The 20,456-nt window shown below is 47.0% G+C and overlaps 1 protein-coding gene across 2 annotated transcripts in view; it reads left to right on the top strand.

The window, feature by feature from the left end:
* LOC149351813 (sulfotransferase ssu-1-like) overlaps positions 1–20,456 on the top strand; it is a 46,219-nt gene that overhangs the window by 20,081 nt on the left and 5,682 nt on the right. Inside the window, exons 1-3 of one of the 2 annotated variants that reach the window (XM_089581141.1) lie at positions 15,158–15,221; positions 16,790–17,265; positions 17,751–18,243. In XM_089581141.1, coding sequence (XP_089437267.1) covers positions 16,810–17,265; positions 17,751–18,233 — 939 coding nt within the window. In that variant the 5' untranslated portion in view covers positions 15,158–15,221; positions 16,790–16,809 and the 3' untranslated portion in view covers positions 18,234–18,243. Of the gene's footprint in view, positions 1–15,157; positions 15,222–16,789; positions 17,266–17,750; positions 18,244–20,456 lie in introns of those variants that run through there. The other variant, XM_089581142.1, reaches the window with a different exon arrangement.

Genomic DNA, 20,456 nt, shown 5'->3' with positions numbered 1-20,456 from the left:
AATGCCAATACCTGTTGCGTTTTCGAGTAACTTAATGGCTACTTATAATTTCGGCTTACAAAGGCCTGTAAGTGGAATCAGTAGTTATAGCATCTGCGGCTTGTTTCTGGAGTGGCTGATAAAGACTGCATAGATTGGGAGCGTAGTTGTAAATGTTAGACCATACGACCTCAAATATCTGAATAATGATTGAGTGTGCCTGCGTCCTCATCGCATGCTTACACATGCACTGAAGTGGCAAAGCTTTACGAGAGGTTTATGCGTACGTCCATTTTTCATGAAAACAAGACCTGTACAACAGCACTACTACTTGTATAACATACTACTACTAGCTTGTTAGCAGAACTCACTTCTCAGAGTGTTTTACTGCTTGCATATAACTGTTGTGAGCGTTGCTTTTCTCTGGTGTCAACACACATCCTCGAATTCATTGACACTTGTCGCATCGTATACCGATGGGAGAAATGGTGAGCCTGCTTTCATATCAGATTCGCCCAGACAGGATGAACGGGAGCGCCGAGGCTTGCTCAATGCAGATTGTTTTGAGGTAGTGCTGGCAGCTCTTCATTCCGGATAGTTGTAATTTATTGTCACAGTTTCTTCAGTTGTGACGGCGCAATATTGCCAAAGCTGCACCGAATAATCTCACCATGCTGTTAGCTAAAGGTTTGTCGCTGCAATACTCACTCCTTGCGTTAAGAATACCAGTCTCTGATCAAAAAAGAAGAACGAGAGAATATAAGACGATGGTAAAAAAACGTTTACCAAGAAAATACAAGAATGCCAGGCTACCGTCAAAGGCACTGCGAATTCCAGCGCTAGCTGGTATTGATTCTACTGATAAATAAGGTAGTTTAACAGATATACCAGTGAAAGGCGCAATATCTTTGAGAATCTGTCGCAAACCGAACACGCAGAAGTGAATGGGCTGGCGCTGAATTGACGCTCAAACACCCGGATGCCGCCGTTGTGGTTCGCCTGTATCTTGCGTCTGGTTGAAATGAAAGACGGTGCTCGGGGAGTGGTACAAGACCTGTGTAATATTATAGCGTCACGAACGAACGCAGGAAACCAAACAGAGGCAGCTGTTTTTGCGATCTCTTAAAAAAATGCACATTCAGTTTCATTGACCACTTACTGAGTACTTGTAGGGTCTAAAAAAATTCAGTTAAAGCTCAAACTTTATTGACCTCGTTCGTTAAGACGTCAAAACGTTCTCTACAGGTATGTGTCAACAGTCAGACAATTACTTACCCATCAATTGAGTCACATTTAAACTTAAGACAACAAGAAGCCAATTGCCTGCAAGTCAAATGAATCAGTTAATTTCGTTCGGCAATTATTTTCCTATACTTTCATTTTTTATAGAACGGTCAAAAAAAGACCCTTCAGTAGTGTTTATGAAAGAAGCACTTAAACCATTGAAATATTGGTGCGAAGGGAAGCAAAAAAAACGTTCCAGACATGCAGGAATCTACGTCAGGAGTCGATTTCGAGTACTAAATTATATTTTTTTCCTCTGTACGTGCACTAAGGAGTCACTTCAATTAATAGAACTTTGCAGTTAAAGCTCTTGCTTTGTGGCACCCACAGGTTTCGTCATTGGGGCTGAAATTCTTTTCGAAATGTGCGGCTATTAAAGCGTCACGAGATGGAACATTCTTCATAGCGAGTATATAAGCATGAGCGCGTAGGTTTGAGAGAGGTGACTGTGTGGGTGTGGCATATTTATTCTGCGTTGTAATGCCGCCTCCACGTACTTGTTACTTAATGCTGCTAGAGGGCTAACAGACAGGGCATTTGCTAGAAAATTTCGAGATTCGGGTTATAAAATGTTTCAGCGAAAGTTGCGCAGTTGCAGTTGGTTTCATGGGAGCTTAAAATTTTTGCCTATAGTAAAAGTGCGCGTGTGATGTTTCAGAAAGCAACGAGTGAATGGCGGATGGGATATTTTGTTGCTTTTGACCCAAAGAAATCATTTAATAACGTTCTGGTAATGTTTCCCTACAAAGATAAGCTGTTTCCATTCAGAATAAAGAGTGAAAGGACTCAAAACACATTCCATTTCGATTCGACAGAACGTATATAGCGAGCTTCATTGAGTCTCAGTTGCCACTCTGTATTGCGTTTCAACTTGAACGTGATGACCAACTTGTTATGATAACTCAACAGAAAATCAAAATATTGAGTAAATTTACTATTGTTAACGGAGAACAAAAAAAGCTACCACAACTATATCTGTTTAAAACTTGCCGACAGCGTCTACATCACTCATTCAGCCTTTTGCTCACAGCCAGTTCATAATCATAAGAGCTTTCACGCCCTTTATATGTAATTTGTCGCGTGAACTTCGGTGTAAGGTACGAAAAAAAAAGGGAGCAAAACAAGCTCAAAGTAGTTTTTCCAGCCATCTCCCATCTTCGTGAAAAACTGCGCATCATTACAAATACTGTTACGAAGCCTTTCTTTGTCCACAGTACAAAATCGCAGTACTTCCTCTTAGAAACAAGCATTCGCTATTGTATCTTATGTAATAAGCATGGTCAGTGTGAAGCATCGTCCTGGTGCCGGGTTCGAACCCCGTACCAGAGCGAATTTTTCTTCAGCTAGCAAGTTTCTGCGGAAGCTGTATAAGCTTTCCTTTGTAGCCGTATGACTGCGCTTGGGTGGACGCCAATGAGTAGTTCCCAATTCGAGTTATTGATCAATTCGCTCTTGCCCTACCATATGCTAGCCGTTGCGATTAGCCGCCGCGGTGGCTCAGTGGTTATGGTGCTCGGCTGCTGACCCGAAAGACGCGGGTTAGATCCCGGCCGCGGCGGTTTAATTTCTTTGGAGGAGAAATTCTAGAGGCCCGTGTACTGTGCGATGTCAGTGCACGTTAAAAAACCCCAGGTGGTCGAAATTTCCGGAGCCATTCACTACGGCGTCTCTCATAGCCTTAGTCGCTTTGGGACGTTAAACCCCATAAACCAAACCAAACCGTTGCGATTACCTCATCTGGTAGAGCGACTGCTCCGGTGAAGCAGTGGCCCCCGGTTTGTAACCTCGGACATGGACGAATTTTCGTTAAATTGGGAAGTTTTTGCGGGAGCTGCATAAGCTTTAATTTGTAGCCGTATGGCTGCGCTTGGGTGGATGCCTATGAGTAATTACTCCCTTATTTTGGTGAATGTACCTTGGGTTCAATGGCCAGGTTTTACGTGATCTTCTGGCAGTGGTCCGTTATTGCTGTCCAAGTTTGAGGGGTGTCTTCTTTGTATAGGTTCATATGCATGACCATTGGAAACTTTGCTGCAACAGCCACGAAATCAGTAGCGTAATTCTCGTCTAGTGAAAGAAGAGCTGACCTGCTGCAACCTTCATCGCATGCAGCTAAAGGTGTGCTCCACTCTGGTTCTGTCGTTTCGTGAACAGGTTTCCGCTGGCGTTTCTCTAAGCAGCTACTGCCTTCGCCACCAAGCCCACTCTGCTTCATTTTTGCAGAAGGAAAATCAACATCTGCATCACACTTCCCTTCGAGGAACCGAACTTGAGGAGGCAGCCAAGCATTTTCACTGTGTGTACAGACCGTCGAGACTCTTGTTTTACTGCAGCCTCAATGAATAAAAGAACTGCTCTAATGGGGGAGCACTCATCCAGCAGGCCTACTTTACAAATACAGTGACCTGACAGCACTTCGCCGTCTTCTTTTATAGAAGCCATGACTCCAGCATCTTTTTATTAAATGATTGGGAATGGCGCACTTGAGAAGCGAACAACAAACAATTGAATGCTATTGACTGTGGTTGATTTTGCAGCAGCCAAAAGTAGAAAAAAAAGGAAACGTGTTTGTTTTAATGAAGGCATGGTGACATTATTCTCGAGTACTGTAGCACCACAGATCGTACAATTGGCTAGCTGCATAGCAAAGCACATTGGGTGTCAGCTTTGCACGTAGACTGAGAACTGTGCAGGACGCAGCCTAGCACACAATGAAATGTGGGCCGCTCAACAAACGAGATCAGGGAAAGAAAACCAGACACCACAAGCGCTTGTGGGATGTTTTATTGTCCTCTTCTGCAGCACGACCAACATTTCTGTATGTAGACTACAACAAACTCGCCCAACTTTCCATTCACGTAGCATAACGGAACGGCGCATGAAGTAACAGCCAAGTTACAAAATGCGCCCAACTGCAGACACGCATTTTTGTTAGCTGTAGTGGGCTAGCTGCACAAGATTTACCGACACTGGTCCGGCACAATAACAATAAAGTACTTTTGCTGCAGCATTTTAGCGGTAAAACGGTCGCGAAATAAATGTCACTTACTCACAGCAGGAATGGTACACAGAGCGAGAACTCTTCGCCGTTCTGATCAGTGCAGCGTGAATTCTGCTACAAATGCACACGATGCGGAATCCAGCTTCGGCGAAGCAGTACTGATGATGCGCAGCAATTCCACCAGAACAAGCAGTAGCCCGTCAGATACGAGTATATCAGATTGGAAATATCTAAGTACCTACGTGAACAGTGACGCCGAAAATCACTTGCCTTTCGAACAACGACGCATCGACCGCCGGTAAGCAGCCTCAAGCACGGCTCTTGCGCCCACCAGCTCTAAAAAAAATGTGCGCATTCATGGATTCGTATGCTTTAAATTCGTCTCTGGTCACAAAACTTGTTCCTTGCACAAGATAATTTTTGACGTCCGTGAATGCAAGGCGCAGCAGCACTGCCACGCCTCGCACCATGTCAAAGTCTCCATAGTCGACGAATTCGTGTCTGTGCACAGCCGAACCTTTTCAAGATATCAGCTCTTCTATGCTCCATGCAGACCACAAGCGTGCACACTGAGTCGCATTGTTGCAAGCAGGGTATACACGGCGAGACGTGCAAAACAATCGCAGCATCAGGGATTACAGTCTCATGGTCACATACTTTGCAGCGGTGTCTGCAACAACGACCATGGTCCTGGCGGACAACCCGTTAGCCAGTAGCGCCCTTGCGGATGACGTCAAGTGAAACCTTCCTACACGTAATTATGACACCACGCTTTTTTTTTATTTCTGACTGAATTTAGCGTATCACACAGGTGGCGCCACGTCATCACGTTGGTGCCCTACCAGCTGATCTACGTCGGAAGCACAATATTGAGCGCAATATACTGTAGTTAAACTCGGTATAGAGCGAATACTTCAAGCTCGGCAAATAGCGCCAAATGAGGGACGACGAGCTGAGCAGCACACGGTGCTGTGTGCTGCTCTTAGCCTTTTCCATAGTCTTGTGTAATCAGCGCGCCGAGCTGCGGCGGTGCCAGTAGCAGCACGGCATGCCTGCTTTGCAGGGAGCGTCGGCTGTCCGATGGCTCGTCCGATGAACTAGGCTGCGCGCTAAGACGCTGCAGCGCTCGGCTGCGCCAGTGCATGCTTACGAGGTCTGTTAGAAAAGTATTCGACCTTTTGCCGAAGAAAAAAAATTGGCGTAACTGGAGCTTTGGAAACCTAATCACCTTCAAAGTAGTCTCCTTGGGACTCCACATACTTCTCTCAGTGGTGCTGCCATTGTTGGAAGTATTCCGAAAAGGCCCCTTTCGGAATGAAGTTTAGCTCAGCTGTCGTTGCAGCCATAATGTCCTCTCTTGTCTGAAATCGCGCTCCTTTCAATGGCCTCTTGATTTTGGGAAACAGCCAGAAGTCACAGGAGGCCATATCAGGAGAGTAAGGAGTCTGTTGAACTACAGCGGTATGGTTTTTCGCGAAAAAAGTGTGAATTTAGTGCGAGGAATGTGCAGGAGCATTGTCATGATGGATGCGCCAATTTCCTGTTGACCTCAACTTCGGCCTCTTGCGCCGCACAGCACCACGCAGGCGACGGAGGACATCCCTGTAGTATTCCTTTGGTCAATGTTTACTTTCTGGGGTGCGTACGCGTGGTGTGCCACACAGAGGGAGTCAAAGAAAGCAGTCAGCATCACTCTGACATTGCTGTGCACTTGGCGGGCCTTCTTTGGTCTTGATGACGTGGAATACTGCCATTGTGACGACTGGGATTTGGTTTCCGGGTCGTACCTGTACACCCAAGAGTCGTCGCCAGCGATTATGGTGTTGATGAAGTCGGGGTCACTGTTTGTGAAATCCAGCATATCCTGTGAGACTTCAACACGAAGCGGCTTTTGGTCCACCGTGCGGAGCTTCGGCGCGAATTTCGCCGCATCTTTCTCCATGGCCAAATTTTCGGTGATACTGGAATGTGCAGAAAAATTGGTGATGTCCATCTCTTCCACAATTTCTCGGATAGTCACACGACGGTCCCGCGTCATCACAGCGTTCACTTCGGCAATGACCTGGTCATTCCGGCATGTTGATGGCCGACCGGAGCGTGGCTCTCTCTGCACCGATGTGCGGCCGTCTTTAAACCAATTGTATCACTGCTTAATCTGAGTACTGCTCATAGCATTGTCACTGAAAACCGTCTGAATATTCAGAATGGTTTCCACTTGGCTGTAGCCTAGTTTCTGGCAAAATTTGATGCAGTAGCGCTGCTCCTGTCGCTCCGCCATTTTCCTTGCAATAAAAAACCGACGAGAGCACTGCGCACTGCCTCACTCAAACGCTGCGTGCCAGTGACTGACGCTATCGGCAGGCGAGAAAAAATTTGTGCATGCGCACGAAGGTTCAAGGTAGGCTGGTGCAAGCGTGCTTGTTTCAAATCCATCAGGTGTTCGTAAAAAAAAATGAAGTCGGATACTTTTCTAACAGACCTCGTATATGCAAAGCCGGCGAGACGATGTGGAAGGGGCGTGGTCCACAATGCGACGTGTGCTGGACTACGTGCATTTGAGCATCGGAGAGGAAGGAGCCCCCTAGTTTACACAATAACGCTAAAAAAAATGTGCTTTACACACAACGCCTCATATCATTGTCGCTGAAATGTCATGGAGGAAACGGACCTTCAGACCCCTATAGCGAGCCGGTGAGCTCCTGAAAGGGAGCGAAAAGGCCTGTCCCGCCCAAAACGCTCTGCGTCACGTGCCGACGAGGCAGCGGCAAGGCTACTTAAGCGAGAAGATTTCGGGTCGCAGGAGCAGAATCCAAGCATCTTGGATGTACCCTGCATGTCGAGTCGTCGGGGCAGAAGCGAGGCGGCGGAATCGGCAAGCCAAGGCACAATGAAGACAGAGGCTGTAGCAAAAGTGTTCGACAAAAAGTTTCCGGGCAACACCTTTAGCTACAGCTGCTCGGTATGCGATCGGTTGTGAAATAAAAAACCGTCAAAGCTACACGCGTCTCAGAAAAGTTCTTAGCTTGCACACCACAGCTAAAGGTGAAACATTCCCGTTACACATTCATAACCGTCCAGTCAGTTTTTTCATAGTTCTCTACAAAACCAAATATTCACCTTTTCAAACACGGAAAAGCTCCTATCCCAGCCGTCGAGCTTCAGTTTCGTGCACCAAACAGGATGCATTAATAGTCGTTTTCCGGCCGTGCAGCACCTCCCTATAGGCACGTGTCAGAAGGGAGTGCGAGGCCCTTGACAACGTCAGGACCAAGTACCGCTAGAAGCTCTCTCTTGTTGCAGTGTAAACGACAGCTTTTATTTTCTATGTCTGCGCATCCCAACAGTGGTAGGTATTCGTGGAGTTAATTAGGCGGTTCGAAATAATTGGCTAATGAAGGGCAAACTCGCCATACACAAAAACTTTACGATTACTATATCCGGTAGTGCGGATTTTCAGCGCAGCAGTTCAGGTATTTGGATTTTGTGGTATATAGAGCTAAAGAATTTCAGAGAGACATGCAGACATGTACAGTGATAGACCACTCTTGATACTTTCCGCGCATTTTCGTTTCTTGCCCAGCACTCCTCTCCAGCCCGCCGAACCAAGCGCGCGGCGTCGCTGCTGCTGAGCCTCTGCTTGGACGTCACGTTTAGCAGTAGCCGCTGCAGACAGTGCGTGCCACACTCCTCCGCTTTCGGCGTAACCACCCTCCCTTCTCGGTATCCATGACATCGCAGTAACTTCGGGTGGTTACTGAGGTAACACCCTCCGGAGCTCGCTATACCGATTACGCCGACGGCCTACGGCGAGAACAGCGACGCTAAACCCAAGGAACTGACACTTATGAGGCAACTATGGAATTTTTTTAGATTAGTTTGGTTTATGGGGTTTAACGTCCCAAAGCGACTAAGGCCATGAGAGACGCCGTAGTGCAGGGCTCCGGAAATTTCGACCACCTGGGGTTCTTTAACGTGCACTGACATCGCAAAGTACACGGGCCTCTAGAATTTCTCCTCCAAAGAAATTCCAGCCGCCGCGGCCGGGATCGAACCCGCGTCCTTTGGGTCAGCAGCCGAGCACCATAGCCACTGAGCCACCGCGGCGGCGTTTTTTTTTTTTTTTTGAGATTAACTTATTGTAGTGAAACGTTTACTCAAGGTTTTCATCGCCATCCTGATAATTTTCACCAAGCTTGGTAGCTGTGCGGCACTACATTCCTGCGCAAATCGATTTAAAATTTTACCGTTTCAGTGGCGCGAGGGATCGATAACGAAACAGTAGGGCCATACTAGCATTAGATCTGAAGGGGGCTTTCGACAACGTGAAGCATTCCAAGATTCTGGACAATCTACAGGGTACTCACTGCGGAAAGCGTACCTTTAATTACATCAAGGCTTTCTTGCAAGATAGGAAAGCGCACATCAGGATTGGCGACACGAGGTCCGAGGCGATACCCATGGGCACCAGGGGGACGCCTCAGGGAGCAGTCCTTTCTCCACTGCTCTTCAACGTTGCCCTCATGCATCTGCCGGAACAACTCAATGCCATAAGGGGAATCCGCCACGCCCTATACGCGGATGACATAACCATATGGACAACGGAGGGAAACATGGGACAGATGGAGGAGGCCCTCCAAGAGGCTGCCAGTACGGTTGAAAAGTATGCTGAAGAATGCGGACTGCGCTGTTCCCCGGACAAGTCGGAGCTCCTCGTCCTGCGAGGGAAGGGGGATACTGCATCGCTGGAAATCTCGGTCCATGATACACCTATTCCCGAGGTGGAAACAATACGGATTTTGGGGCTGCTCATTAACAACAAGGGTGTGAACGCAGCAGCGATCACCAAGCTCCGAACGGTGTGCGAACAAGTCATCCGTATGATATCTCGGATCACAAGCAAGAAAAACGGCATGCAAGAACAGGATACCCCTAGACTAATACAGGCCTTTGTCATCTGCAGGATAGTGTACGTGGCCCCGTACCTTCGTTTGAGGAAGACCGATCTAAACCACCTGGACGTTATCATTCGAACGGCTTATAAGAAGGCACTCGGCCTACCCATGAAAGCATCTACGGAGCGTCTACTAAAACTAGGGGTACACAACACGGCTGATGAATTGATTAGCGCCCATCTTACAAGCCAGGTAGTGCGACTGGCCACAACTACGACCGGCCGCAGGGTCTTAGAAGATTTAAACATTAGCTTTCCGCAGCAAGTGGCTGGGAGACATGATATACCTAAAGAGTGGAAGAGCAAATTCCTTACGCTTCCGCTTCCCAAAAACATGCACCCGGAGCACCATCATGCTAGACGAGTGGCGAGGAGCAAGAAGATGAACGAGTGCTATTCAACAAAAGAAGGAGCCTTCTTCGTGGACGCTGCGGGTCCTGTACAAGGAATATCAACAATCTCAGTGGTGCACCAAATGCAAGTCGTGGACGGGCATTCAGTTCGTAACGGGGATACACAGGCTATGGAGGAAGTAGCGATAGCCCTAGCCGCAACGCACTCCGAATCTAAATACGTAGTTACAGATTCCCAGGCGGCTTATAGAAACTATATGCGTGGCAGAATCACGCCGCTAGCCTGCAAAATTCTTAGTCAATGTAGGACTTCAGCTGAACGGAAGGAATTAATATGGGTACCAGGTCACCAGGGAGTTGAAGGAAACGAGCGCGCACACGCTTCGGCCCGAGCTTTTCTTCCCCGGCATCCTTCTACGTCCTCCCTTCCTGATTCTGGATCCCCCTCTCCGCTAACGACATATTCAGAAATATTGCAACATTTGCGCCTTGAAAGGCAGACACTTCCGAGGCCCGCTAAGGGTCTCAGTAAATCAGAGGAATGTCACCTTCGCAGGCTACAAACTATGTCTTTCAATAACCCAGCTACGCTTCACGCCATTGAGCCCGAGTCCTTTTCGGCACAGTGCAAATTTTGTGGCCAGAAGGCAAACTTGTACCACATGGTATGGGCTTGTCAGAAAAATGACAGCATTGAGATCATAAATCAGCCAACGCGGGAGGGCTGGGAGGCGGCCCTGTCCAGCTCGGACCTCGAGGAACAACGAGCCCTCGTCGCCAGAGCACGGGCAGCGGCTTTCACCAACGGCGTCCCGGACTAGGGACCCGATCAGCCTTCCCTTCAACTAAAGCTTTAATAAACGTTTTCATCATCATCCGTTTCAGTGGCCTGAAATGAGGTGATTTCGGCTGGTGACACTCACAAACGTCACAAACATTTGGTTGCCGCTCCGCGCGTGAAGAACAACTTTTGAAGCTTGTATTAGGTCCTCTTCGGTAGTTTATGAACTGAGTTGTGATTTTCAATTACTGTTTCAGCCATTCAACGGACGTACAGGGGTGGTCAAAAGTTTCCAGGCCGCTCCAGCCGAGCTAGGAGCGGTTGCTCTTCGCTGTCGCGGCACTGCCACCACAGGCGCGCCTCGGTGCGCGCCGGCTTCCAGGGTGTACGCTTCGAGGGCGTACGTCCCTCCCCCTTTGTTGCTCTTCTTGTTAATAAAACAGGGGTAAACTATAGTCGGATAAAACTCAACAACAAAACGGCAGATGCCCCTCAAAGGAGGCCCTCCAGCCAATGGCGTCCACCGATTGTCATGACGTCATGGTTAATCTGGTTAAGTCGATGTTATCTCCCTTTCATCTGCAACAACTTGCGATTTCACGCTAGCAGGTCCAAGGGGATCTATCAAGGGGGAGAATCGGTCGACGCACTGTGGCTCGAGGGGATTCTTTGAGGGGAATTTGCCGCTTCGTTGTTGAGTTGTATCCAACTATAGTGCGAAGTGTGGCTTCACTGTTCGCTCTTCAAATCACGCACCGGGGCAGCACATGACGTAAAAGACGACAGTTTCCCGGAAAGTGACACGACATGCTGGCAGCTATATTCAGTTAGACTCCGTGTACTTTGCCGTACTTCTCGGCTGCCTGGATCGACAATAGGCCTTTACCTTCACATGTGCTTATTGCGCCTCTCTAAGATATCTGCGTGACTTCTCATGTGCCATGGTCTTGGATTTCCGTTTTTTTTTTCTGGAAATTCGCTACATACGAACGTGATCAGAGCCCAGAGTCCAGAATGTTTGCTTGTGCGGCCGAAGAGTTCTTGTTCAAGGCGTTGCTTCCAGCGCTGTGAACAGTGAAGGCACACGTGGCATTGGATCAATAAAGGGAGAGGGATGTACTATCAGCAATGAATGAAACGCGAACAAGAAAACTGAGGTGACATCTCAAAGACGCCGTAATATTAGCTCCCGGAATGGAAATGCTAGGGTGATTGAATAACGCTGCTGAAGAAGAGTCTTCGCGCCTTCCAAGTCAAAAGAACCCGAGCAAGTATTGAGCTTCCCCGGGCTAAAATATTCTTATTTTGCGTTTCGTGGCTCAGCAGTCTTGTTTGCGTTTCATTCCTTGCTGATAGTACGCTCTCGCGGCGTGTAACCTCGCAGCCGGCGCGCCTGCGCTGGCAGTGCTGCGGCAACGGAGAGCAGCCGCTCCTGGCTCGGGAGGATGCGGCTTGGGAACATTTGACTACCCCTCAAGAAGGAAGGAAAGATTAGGATAGGCTCTCGCTATACGAGCTGCACGCCAAAAAGTGCGCCGTAAATGACGTCTTTTAGCAAGAACTACTAGGAGTCTTTGGCCGACGGAGCAGTCAATAATAACGTTGGGCGCAGCGGCGTCTTATTCTGCATTGTGTGCTGCGCATGTGCAAGCGCGCTGAGACGGCGGCCAACTAGCGAGGGGAGCCCTCACGTCCGGATTCAAAAAGTGTGACGTAACACCCTCTCCTAATTTATTTTCTTCCTCGATGCTACCCTTCTTCGAGGGATCTTTTATTGATGTCTCTGACGTCGTTGCTACGATAAGCGCCGCATCGTCCCTGGCCACAAACAGGGTTTCGGTTTCAGTTGTTTGTTTCTGCTGTTCTATAATAGTTGTGCTTGGTATTTTAAAAAGTACGTTCTTGTGCCGGAGGCAAGGCAGTTCAAGGAATGTGATGCGGTCCTAAACTCAAAATTTTGGGAAAACTCTCGGTGTTGCCCTTTATCAGCTGTGCGGCAGAAAAAAAGAAAGGCGCTTTATCGATTTCTATTCAAGCCAAAATCATGAAATGCTTCATGCGGAAGTCTTTGTGCACACAAAATCTCGTATGTGTGTAAGCTGCAGCGCTTATTTATTTGGCTTATCGGCAACGAAACGCGACAGCACTGACGAGCTGCAGGGGCCTGAAAACCCCTCAGCGACGTCACCATGCTCTCGCATGAGATCCGCAATAGACCATAAGATAGTGACGTCTACATCAAAACAAAACTAAATATTTCTTCAGTAGGTGCGAGAATTGAATCAGGGATCTTCGCTTCGCGAAGCGACTACGCAACCCATAGGCCGCAAAACCGTGTTGTTTCTTGGAAAATAAAGGTGAGCCTAGTGTATGCTAATGAGTAGGTGTGTCATTAGAAAGGAAGGAATATTTAATGAACCTCGCCGCAGAGCTCACGATGAGACAGTGCTTGCGCATTCAAAGCAAGGAATGCCCTCCGTAATTTTTCCTTGTAGTTATGATGCATAGGTGGCAACATATGCCACCTATAGCCGAGTTGGTGCACTTATTCCACATGCGGGCGCACACTCCGCGTTTATTTCACTCGGATCGTTTGAAAACTGCTGAACAAAAGTGAAGGTGAGAGGTGCACCGGAACCTTCATGCGGCGGTCGACGGGGTCACACTTTTCGCCTTCGCGCTCGCATAGACAATAGGAATAGGGGAGAAGTGTCCGCTTCGCAGGGTTCCCTGCCAAGGTTGCTTACAGCACCCTTGATTCTGATGAGCTCCTCTGGTGTAAGGACGAGAGGTTTGCTGACAGTCCAGGGATTTTTGAGCTGCACGGTGTTGCCGCGCGTGTCCTGCTTCGTGGTATACCAGCAAACCCTGCGGTTACGGCATTGTGAGAAAGACTGTACATGAAAGCGAGCGTCTCCTTCAGCGGAAGCGATAAAACAACATAAAAGCACAAAAAAGCGTTCATAGGTGAGAGTGAATAAATAACCTTTTGTGCAGCTGCGGGACACGCGTGTCTCGCTCGCTTCAAGTGCCAGGAAACGGAAAACGATGCACCTACGTACCATATTTTTGCGCACAGAATGCTATACCAAACTATCAAACAAGCCATCCAATGTGTTTTTATATTTCACTAATAGGCCTCCTTGGTATTCTATGTGTTTTTACAAGCGCGGGTGGATAGTTCTAAGAGACTCCCTTTTTTTTCTGGGGGCGGGGGGGGGGGGGGGGGATGGAAATATTGCAGAGCTTTTTAGCCTTTTACACCAGTGAACTTCATCATAATACTTCTTGAAGCAATTTTCAACTGCAATACAAGTTGTCTAATACGTCCGAACAACTGAGGTAAGTATACGCACCACTTGTGAGGTCTTTTTGCGAATTTACACAACTGTTTACCCCTATTTTTCTACAAAACCAGTAGTCGAAACGGCTTGAAAGTGATGTCATTAAATTCCTAGAGTCAGTCTGAACATGCATGGCAAAGTTACTTTTGAAAAGGAATTAAATTACATCACCAGCTACTTTCCCCTCAAAAAACGCGAGAATATAATTAAATTGAATACCTATTACTACTCGGAAAACGTTGACATTACATTAGAATTACTTCGAAAAGCAGTGCAATTACTCTTAAATTACTTTTTGGCTTTCATGCATAGAAAGAAACAAAGTAAACAGAGTAAAGGAAACTCCGGCTATTGCAAAAAATTGCAATTCAACGTCTGTTTCGCTGAACAAGATCGGGCGTATTGTTGAATTCAATTCAATATAGTTGTTTGTTTTCTTTAATTGATTCAATTCATTTCAGTGCCTTCAATATCAAATGAATTTTAATAAATAGATTTAAATTCAGGTTTAATTTAGATGCACAAAAACTGATGCAAAGAGTTTCGCGTACGAAAAATGTGTGAGCTCAGCATATGGAGCGATATCTGCCTTAAAAATTATTTTTTTCTACGCAGGATTGTTTCCCTCCCGACGGGAGCTTGCGCCTGGCGTTAGATAAAATCTGAAATTACATAAACGACGCTTACGTCTGACCTACTGAAACAAAGAAAAAAAAACAATTCATAAAAGATGCACGTACGTGAAAACTTGCGTCTATCTGGACGTGGTGCTAAATAGCGATGTGAAATGAAAGGTCGAGGCGCACTAACCTTCCTGTACCTGCAGCAAAGCTCTGCAAAACAAGGTATGTTGAAGAAGCTGAACAAATAACTAATGTATGGCGTGCATTTGTTTAGCGTCTTATATCATAAGTCATGCATGGGGGAGTGTTCAAGTGAGGAGTCCCGGCAACCTTCGTTACTGCTACAGTCGGTCCGCCAACCGTGGTGCCTTAGAAAGTGGGATGTTTACTTTCCGACACGCAATATACGACATTCTGAACGTATAGTCTTAACGCGCACGCCTTATGCTGTCATGGGGACATACTTGTTTTGGCATCTTCACCAACATCGTTCACCTCCTGCAAGTAAATGCGTCGAAAGTAAATCTCAATGGCCGCTTAGCGCTCCCACACGAAACATCCTGTTGCACTCTATACACGGTGGTTGATTCGTTGAAAAAATTGCCACTGCTCATAGCAACAACAACAAAAGAGCGAGTACGTTTTTTTTATGCGTTAATAGATACGTCAGCCGCGTAGAATGGGCCACCTGGAGGATATCGATCACAACGTGTCGCTGTTGACCTGCGCACGCGCGAGGTCTATTTTCCAGCTGCGCCCTCCGTCAGGGGGAAAGCGTGTGCGTCCCTCCATATATGGTTGCACCGAAGCTAGTGTTCGGAGTTATTCTACACCTGTGAGTATCAAAAGGCGCCTGCTGACGAACTTTCACACAAGCCTCTTGTCACCGAGTTTTGTGCGAAATAGTAAGTGTCGCACCTGGACTTTCTTATATGCAAGGTGTCTTATCACAGTGCAATTCTTTAACTTGCAACAGTGTAGAAAATTTCTCTGTAGTGGCGTAATTGACCTGGCGGACGTTAACACTGTCACAAGATATATAGTAAGCAAAACTACGTTGCGCTACAGTGTTTTGGGCACATCTTCACGCTTCAATATGGATGGCGATCATTATGCATCCTGACTCCATATTACACAGCGAGCACTTACACAGCATATTACTCAACGAGCACTTGATGAAGCTATTGGTTGTTGAACTTTCCACTGTGCTCACCTAACTATACTATATGCAGTCAAAACTGTAACACCTGTGGCTAGATCTAGGCCGGTCTAACGCGAAGCCCATGTCCTTTTTTTTTTAAATGAATCGCATCGGCGAACTCCCCTTTGCTATAAACATACAACGAGCTTTCTTAAAACTGATTTCGCGACTGGCTTCTCAGAACACGACAGAAACAACACTGTTCAGAAAAGGCGGTCCGCCTTAGACGACACTCCAGTAGAAGTACGCGAATAAAATTCAGGTATAAACGTCATTCGCGTTGCAACAAACTCTAAATCAATATGTAGAGTTTTATTACTTATCGCTCTTCTAAAATACGAGCGACTTTCAACAGATTAGAGCTTTTGAGAAGATTATATAATCCTAGAAAACTGCGGTAACTACCGCTATGAAATAAAAAAAAATGTATGTTAAAATAGAATAAACTGGACTTCTTCGCTAAAACCGCTTTTTAATCGTGCCAAGTTTCACGTTATTCAGACAAATAGCAAGCTCATCGCCTTATAATTTATGTTGGAGACTGAAGAGAAACAGAACACATGTTAATAATGCATTTTAAGCCATTTAAATGCCGCCTATAGAGTTCGGGGTTGCCTCTGGCGCGCTGTTTTAACTAAACCAGTCGTGTATAAAATTTAACGAAGTTGATCTGTGTTAGCTTGAGCGCAGAAACTGAGCGCGGTTTTCTACTTGGTTTCTGTAGCTGTGCGAACCCTTGTTAGCACAATACACTGGTGGAGCGTAGCGGAATAAAGGTTACATTCGACCTCTCCCACGGCTGTCTTTCCGCTGTGCATGTTCCGCGGCGGTATTGAAAGCTGCTCCGCTTTTTTTCCTCATTGACAACCTGTTTGAAAGGTTGCACGTGCTGTCAACATTGATTTTATAGTTTTCTACTGAACTACTTAGGCTGAAAAGCAGGCTTTCCCGTAATAAGGACTGCAAACTCGTAGCGTGTCTCGTTCTTCTGTTCTTCGTTTGGTGGGTGCTGTTTTAATTATGATTGACAATTCGCTGTGCTGCGTAATTTCTGAGAAACTCGCCAAAGACTGAAATTCGTGGAGACAGAATAGAACACCGGCGTCTGCAGGCCCTTATCTCTGCTTATTTCTCAAAACTTACCGGTTCAGATGTGTTTAGAAAAAAAAAGAAACAGCTGCCCAACTCAGGCAACTTCCGGAATCTTCTTAGTCCCACAAGCATGCCGCCTTTCGCACGTAGTTGCGACGTAGTTCCTTTATTCTGTTTCAGGGTAATAAGGGAAGACTGCAATGGATACGGACGAGTATAGAGAAGTGGATGGCGTGTGGCTGCATAATATGTTCCACGAGAAGAACATCCGATCAGCCATTAACTATCGACCACGGGATGGAGACCTCTTCGTCATAACCTACCCCAAGTGCGGCAGCATGTGGACGCAGAACATCGTTTCCTGCATACTGACTCGTGGAAGGCCGACGTCCAGTCTCAGTGATGTTGGTCTCATGACTCGCTTCATCGATATCAGGGGAGCTGCAGCCGCTGATAAGCCATCGAAGTGCTCCCCGATGCTAACGCATCTCCCGCCTGCTGTCTTTAAGCCAACGGAGAAGGCGAAGTACATCTACGTAGCCAGGAATCCATACGACTGCGCTGTTTCCCACTACTACTTTCTCAAGGGATTCACGCCGAAGACGATTTCTGATGTTTCTTTCGACAGATTCCTCGGCCTATTCTTCGCAGGAAAGGTATGCTGATATTCTTGCGCCTTTGTTAAAGCGAGAACACTGCTCAGCTTTTCTCTAAACTTGTGGCCTCCCCTGTTTTTCTATTTGTTGACCTGCTTATGTTCGAGGCCATAACTGAATGCAAAAAAAAAAAATGGCCAAATGTAAAATCAGAGCTGCCAAGCTCTGCGCTTGGTCACTAACCAAGCTGGCTGAGAAAAAACGAGGCAGGTTAAAAGGCTTTTTCATGTGAACAAGACGGCGAAGCTAATGAACACCGAGGACGTTCGCCTGGCAATGAGCTTGGCAGCGGACTCCAGATTACAGGCACAAAGTATGATGTTTTGGACACCTTATCTTCTTTGCCGGTGTAAGTAACTGAATCCAATCACGACGGCAAAGTGATGGGCGGTTCTTGTTTTTTATTTCTCCTGTTCCTGGTCTTAGTGGTTCCCACTGCTAACGAAGTCGACTTCTCACTCAGCTTTGATTCTCCTTGCACGCAGGTCTCGTATGGTGACTACTTCGACCACCTTGTTCCCTGGTACGAGCACAGAGCGAACGACAACGTTCTGTTCATCACTTACGAGCAACTGAAGGCGGACACGAAAGGACTTGTTCTCAAGATCGCCGACTTCATGGGTGAAGAACACGGCGCAGCTCTACGGCAAGACGACCAACTGCTTCAGAGAATTATGTACGAGTGCAGCGTGCAGAGAATGAGGGAAATTTACCAGGAGAAACCCGTGGATAGGATGAAGAAGGTCGCTCAAGCGACATCCGAAACCAGTTCCGAGAATAAGAAGCAGTGTGTGGTGGAGAAAGCATCTGATAAGCAAGAAGGCTCCGGTTTCGTCCGTAAGGCTGTCGTGGGTGACTGGAAGAACCACTTCACGCCAGAACAAATTGAAAAAACAAAGGCTTGGATAGCTGAAAAGACGAGAGGAAGCGACGTCATGAATTTGTGGATCGGCTTGGACCTTCCGTAAACTGTATCAGGTAGGTAGACTTCAGAACCAAAATGTTAAAGCATAGCCCCTCAAACTACCCTTTAAGCAGCTGGGGCGCGACATTTAACAACCCACGCTCACAGTGGGTTGAGCCAACACCCTCTAGAGAAGCTGAGCTCGACTCGATGGTATAAACGCCGTAGAGACGGGTAAGGGAACCAAGGAATCAGGTCCAGTCAATCCGACACCCGGGAGTATGCTGCCTCGACCCAATCGGAGAAGTGGTTATTACTGTTGTCGTGTCAAAGGCTTGGGTTAGCGAGAGGGGAAAGGAGAAAAGCAACCTGTGTTGCTCTGGCCCCATCGCGCCTCCCAGACAGGGGCAGCGCGCCGCTACCCCAGACGCTGCCTCATTCTGAGATGATGGGCGAACAGTGAATAGCAAACAATGAATATCCCAGAATATGTGGGAAAATGAAATTCACGTGGCCCTTTGCAATAAAACACAAGTCACTAAAGGGGAACTGAGGACAAATTGAAGCTGGCCTGTATAGATAGGGTCGCCGCGTTCCATCCAACACAGTACCACTCTTACCGAAAACGGAGCTTCCATGAGCTAGAAAAGATTAAAAAAAACGAAATACAGGTGCCGCAATAAACGGCCGATTTCGCAGTGAACTGAGTGCGTCGACAAAGATTTTTGGGTCCAGATAATAAAGGCAGGGCTCACCGCCAGTCACTTCAAATGGCGGCAAATTGGTGCAGGCGTCATAAGTTTGAATCAAATAGCGGGAAAATTTTTAAATAGAGTTTTCTTATTTTCATAGACATAAAGGCGTCCATTGCTGCCGGACAAACGTGAACATACACAGAAATAGGCAAGGAATCAATTTTGACTGTCAAAAATAATTGGATGGGGTTCTGCAAGTTGTCCATTAAAGTACCTTCATTTAACCGCTAGAGCAACCCTAATAGTTTGATCTAGCGAATTCCTGTTGTTCCGCGCTTCATGTTGTACTGCGATGTGGAACTGAACACGCTATTTATCGAGTGCCTACTGGTGCGACATCAGTGTGAAACCGGTCGTTTAATATGCTGTATACATTGAAATATACAATACATGCAATATGAACATGAATGTAGAATATATTAGGCCGAGATGGACTGTGGCTGGTTGCCCTTTTCCTACCACCATGCCGACTTTTGCGAACTGACCAAACGTCCGGGAAAGCACGATGCAAAAACAAGAACGCGTCCTTCCCTTTGCTGGGGACACCACAACAGCTATGAACAGCCGCAAAAAGAGTGGCCACTCCGAAGTCACTCCGTGGCAGTACCGTGACATACGACGTCTATCAGCGCTGACCACAGCGTGGAGCCGCACAAAATGCCTAGCAGTGCAAAGAAAGGGTTGTGCTTGCACTCGACGCCTACACTGCCCAAAAGAACTTATGTGGGACGTCGGTGAAGTGACCGCAGGAACCAAAGTAAAAAAAAGGCGGCAAGCAGCGGCGGCTAAGGGGTTTAGGAGAATGTCGTCTGCCGATAATCAAGCCGACTTTTTAGCCAGCGAGCGTGCCGCTAAATGCTCTTCTAACGACTTTCATGTGAAGTAAGCGTCGTCATAACAAAAATTAGTTGATCAGTGCGAGTTGCTCTGTGGGCCACGGTTTCGCTGCTCGCACAGTGTTAATCTAGGTTGAGGTACGGGTAAAGCGCACGGCCAACGTTTACAGCGTCACTGCCGGCGTAAAAACCAGCGGAGCCTCTCATTAACACTCCTCACTGTAGTGCTTTACCCTGATATGTCCCACATGTAACCTGTAACACAGTGTGTAAAAATGCGAATTATTTTCGTTTATGCTGCAAAGCTGCAGGAACTGCTAATGTACTTGACGAAATGGACATTTGCAACACATTCCAAACAGAAAAAAAGGTTAAAGTGTCATCTACCAGAGACGCAGGAGGCCTGTTGAAAGATAAATTCATGCAAAAGCTAACCCCGATGGCAAAACAGGGTAAGATTTCTGGGATCGTAATGCTGGGCTGGCAAATGATAGAGCAGTTTTCAATTTTTGCTCCTGATTTACTGTGGGTTTGACCGCAGCACTATCAAGCATAATTTAATTGCGCTACAATCTTTTTCTTACCAGTGAAAGGACCATTAGGGATGAAATCCTAGAGGGCCATAATAGACGTTTTCAGTATCTGGGCGTTACAGGGCTAATTTACGCAGGAACGACATAACACGCGAGCGTCACA

This window comes from Amblyomma mixtum, chromosome 3 (assembly GCF_055824585.1).
Source record: "Amblyomma mixtum isolate Tamu chromosome 3, ASM5582458v1, whole genome shotgun sequence".
NCBI lineage: Eukaryota > Metazoa > Arthropoda > Arachnida > Ixodida > Ixodidae > Amblyomma > Amblyomma mixtum.
This window is presented reverse-complemented; position numbering and strand designations above follow the sequence as displayed.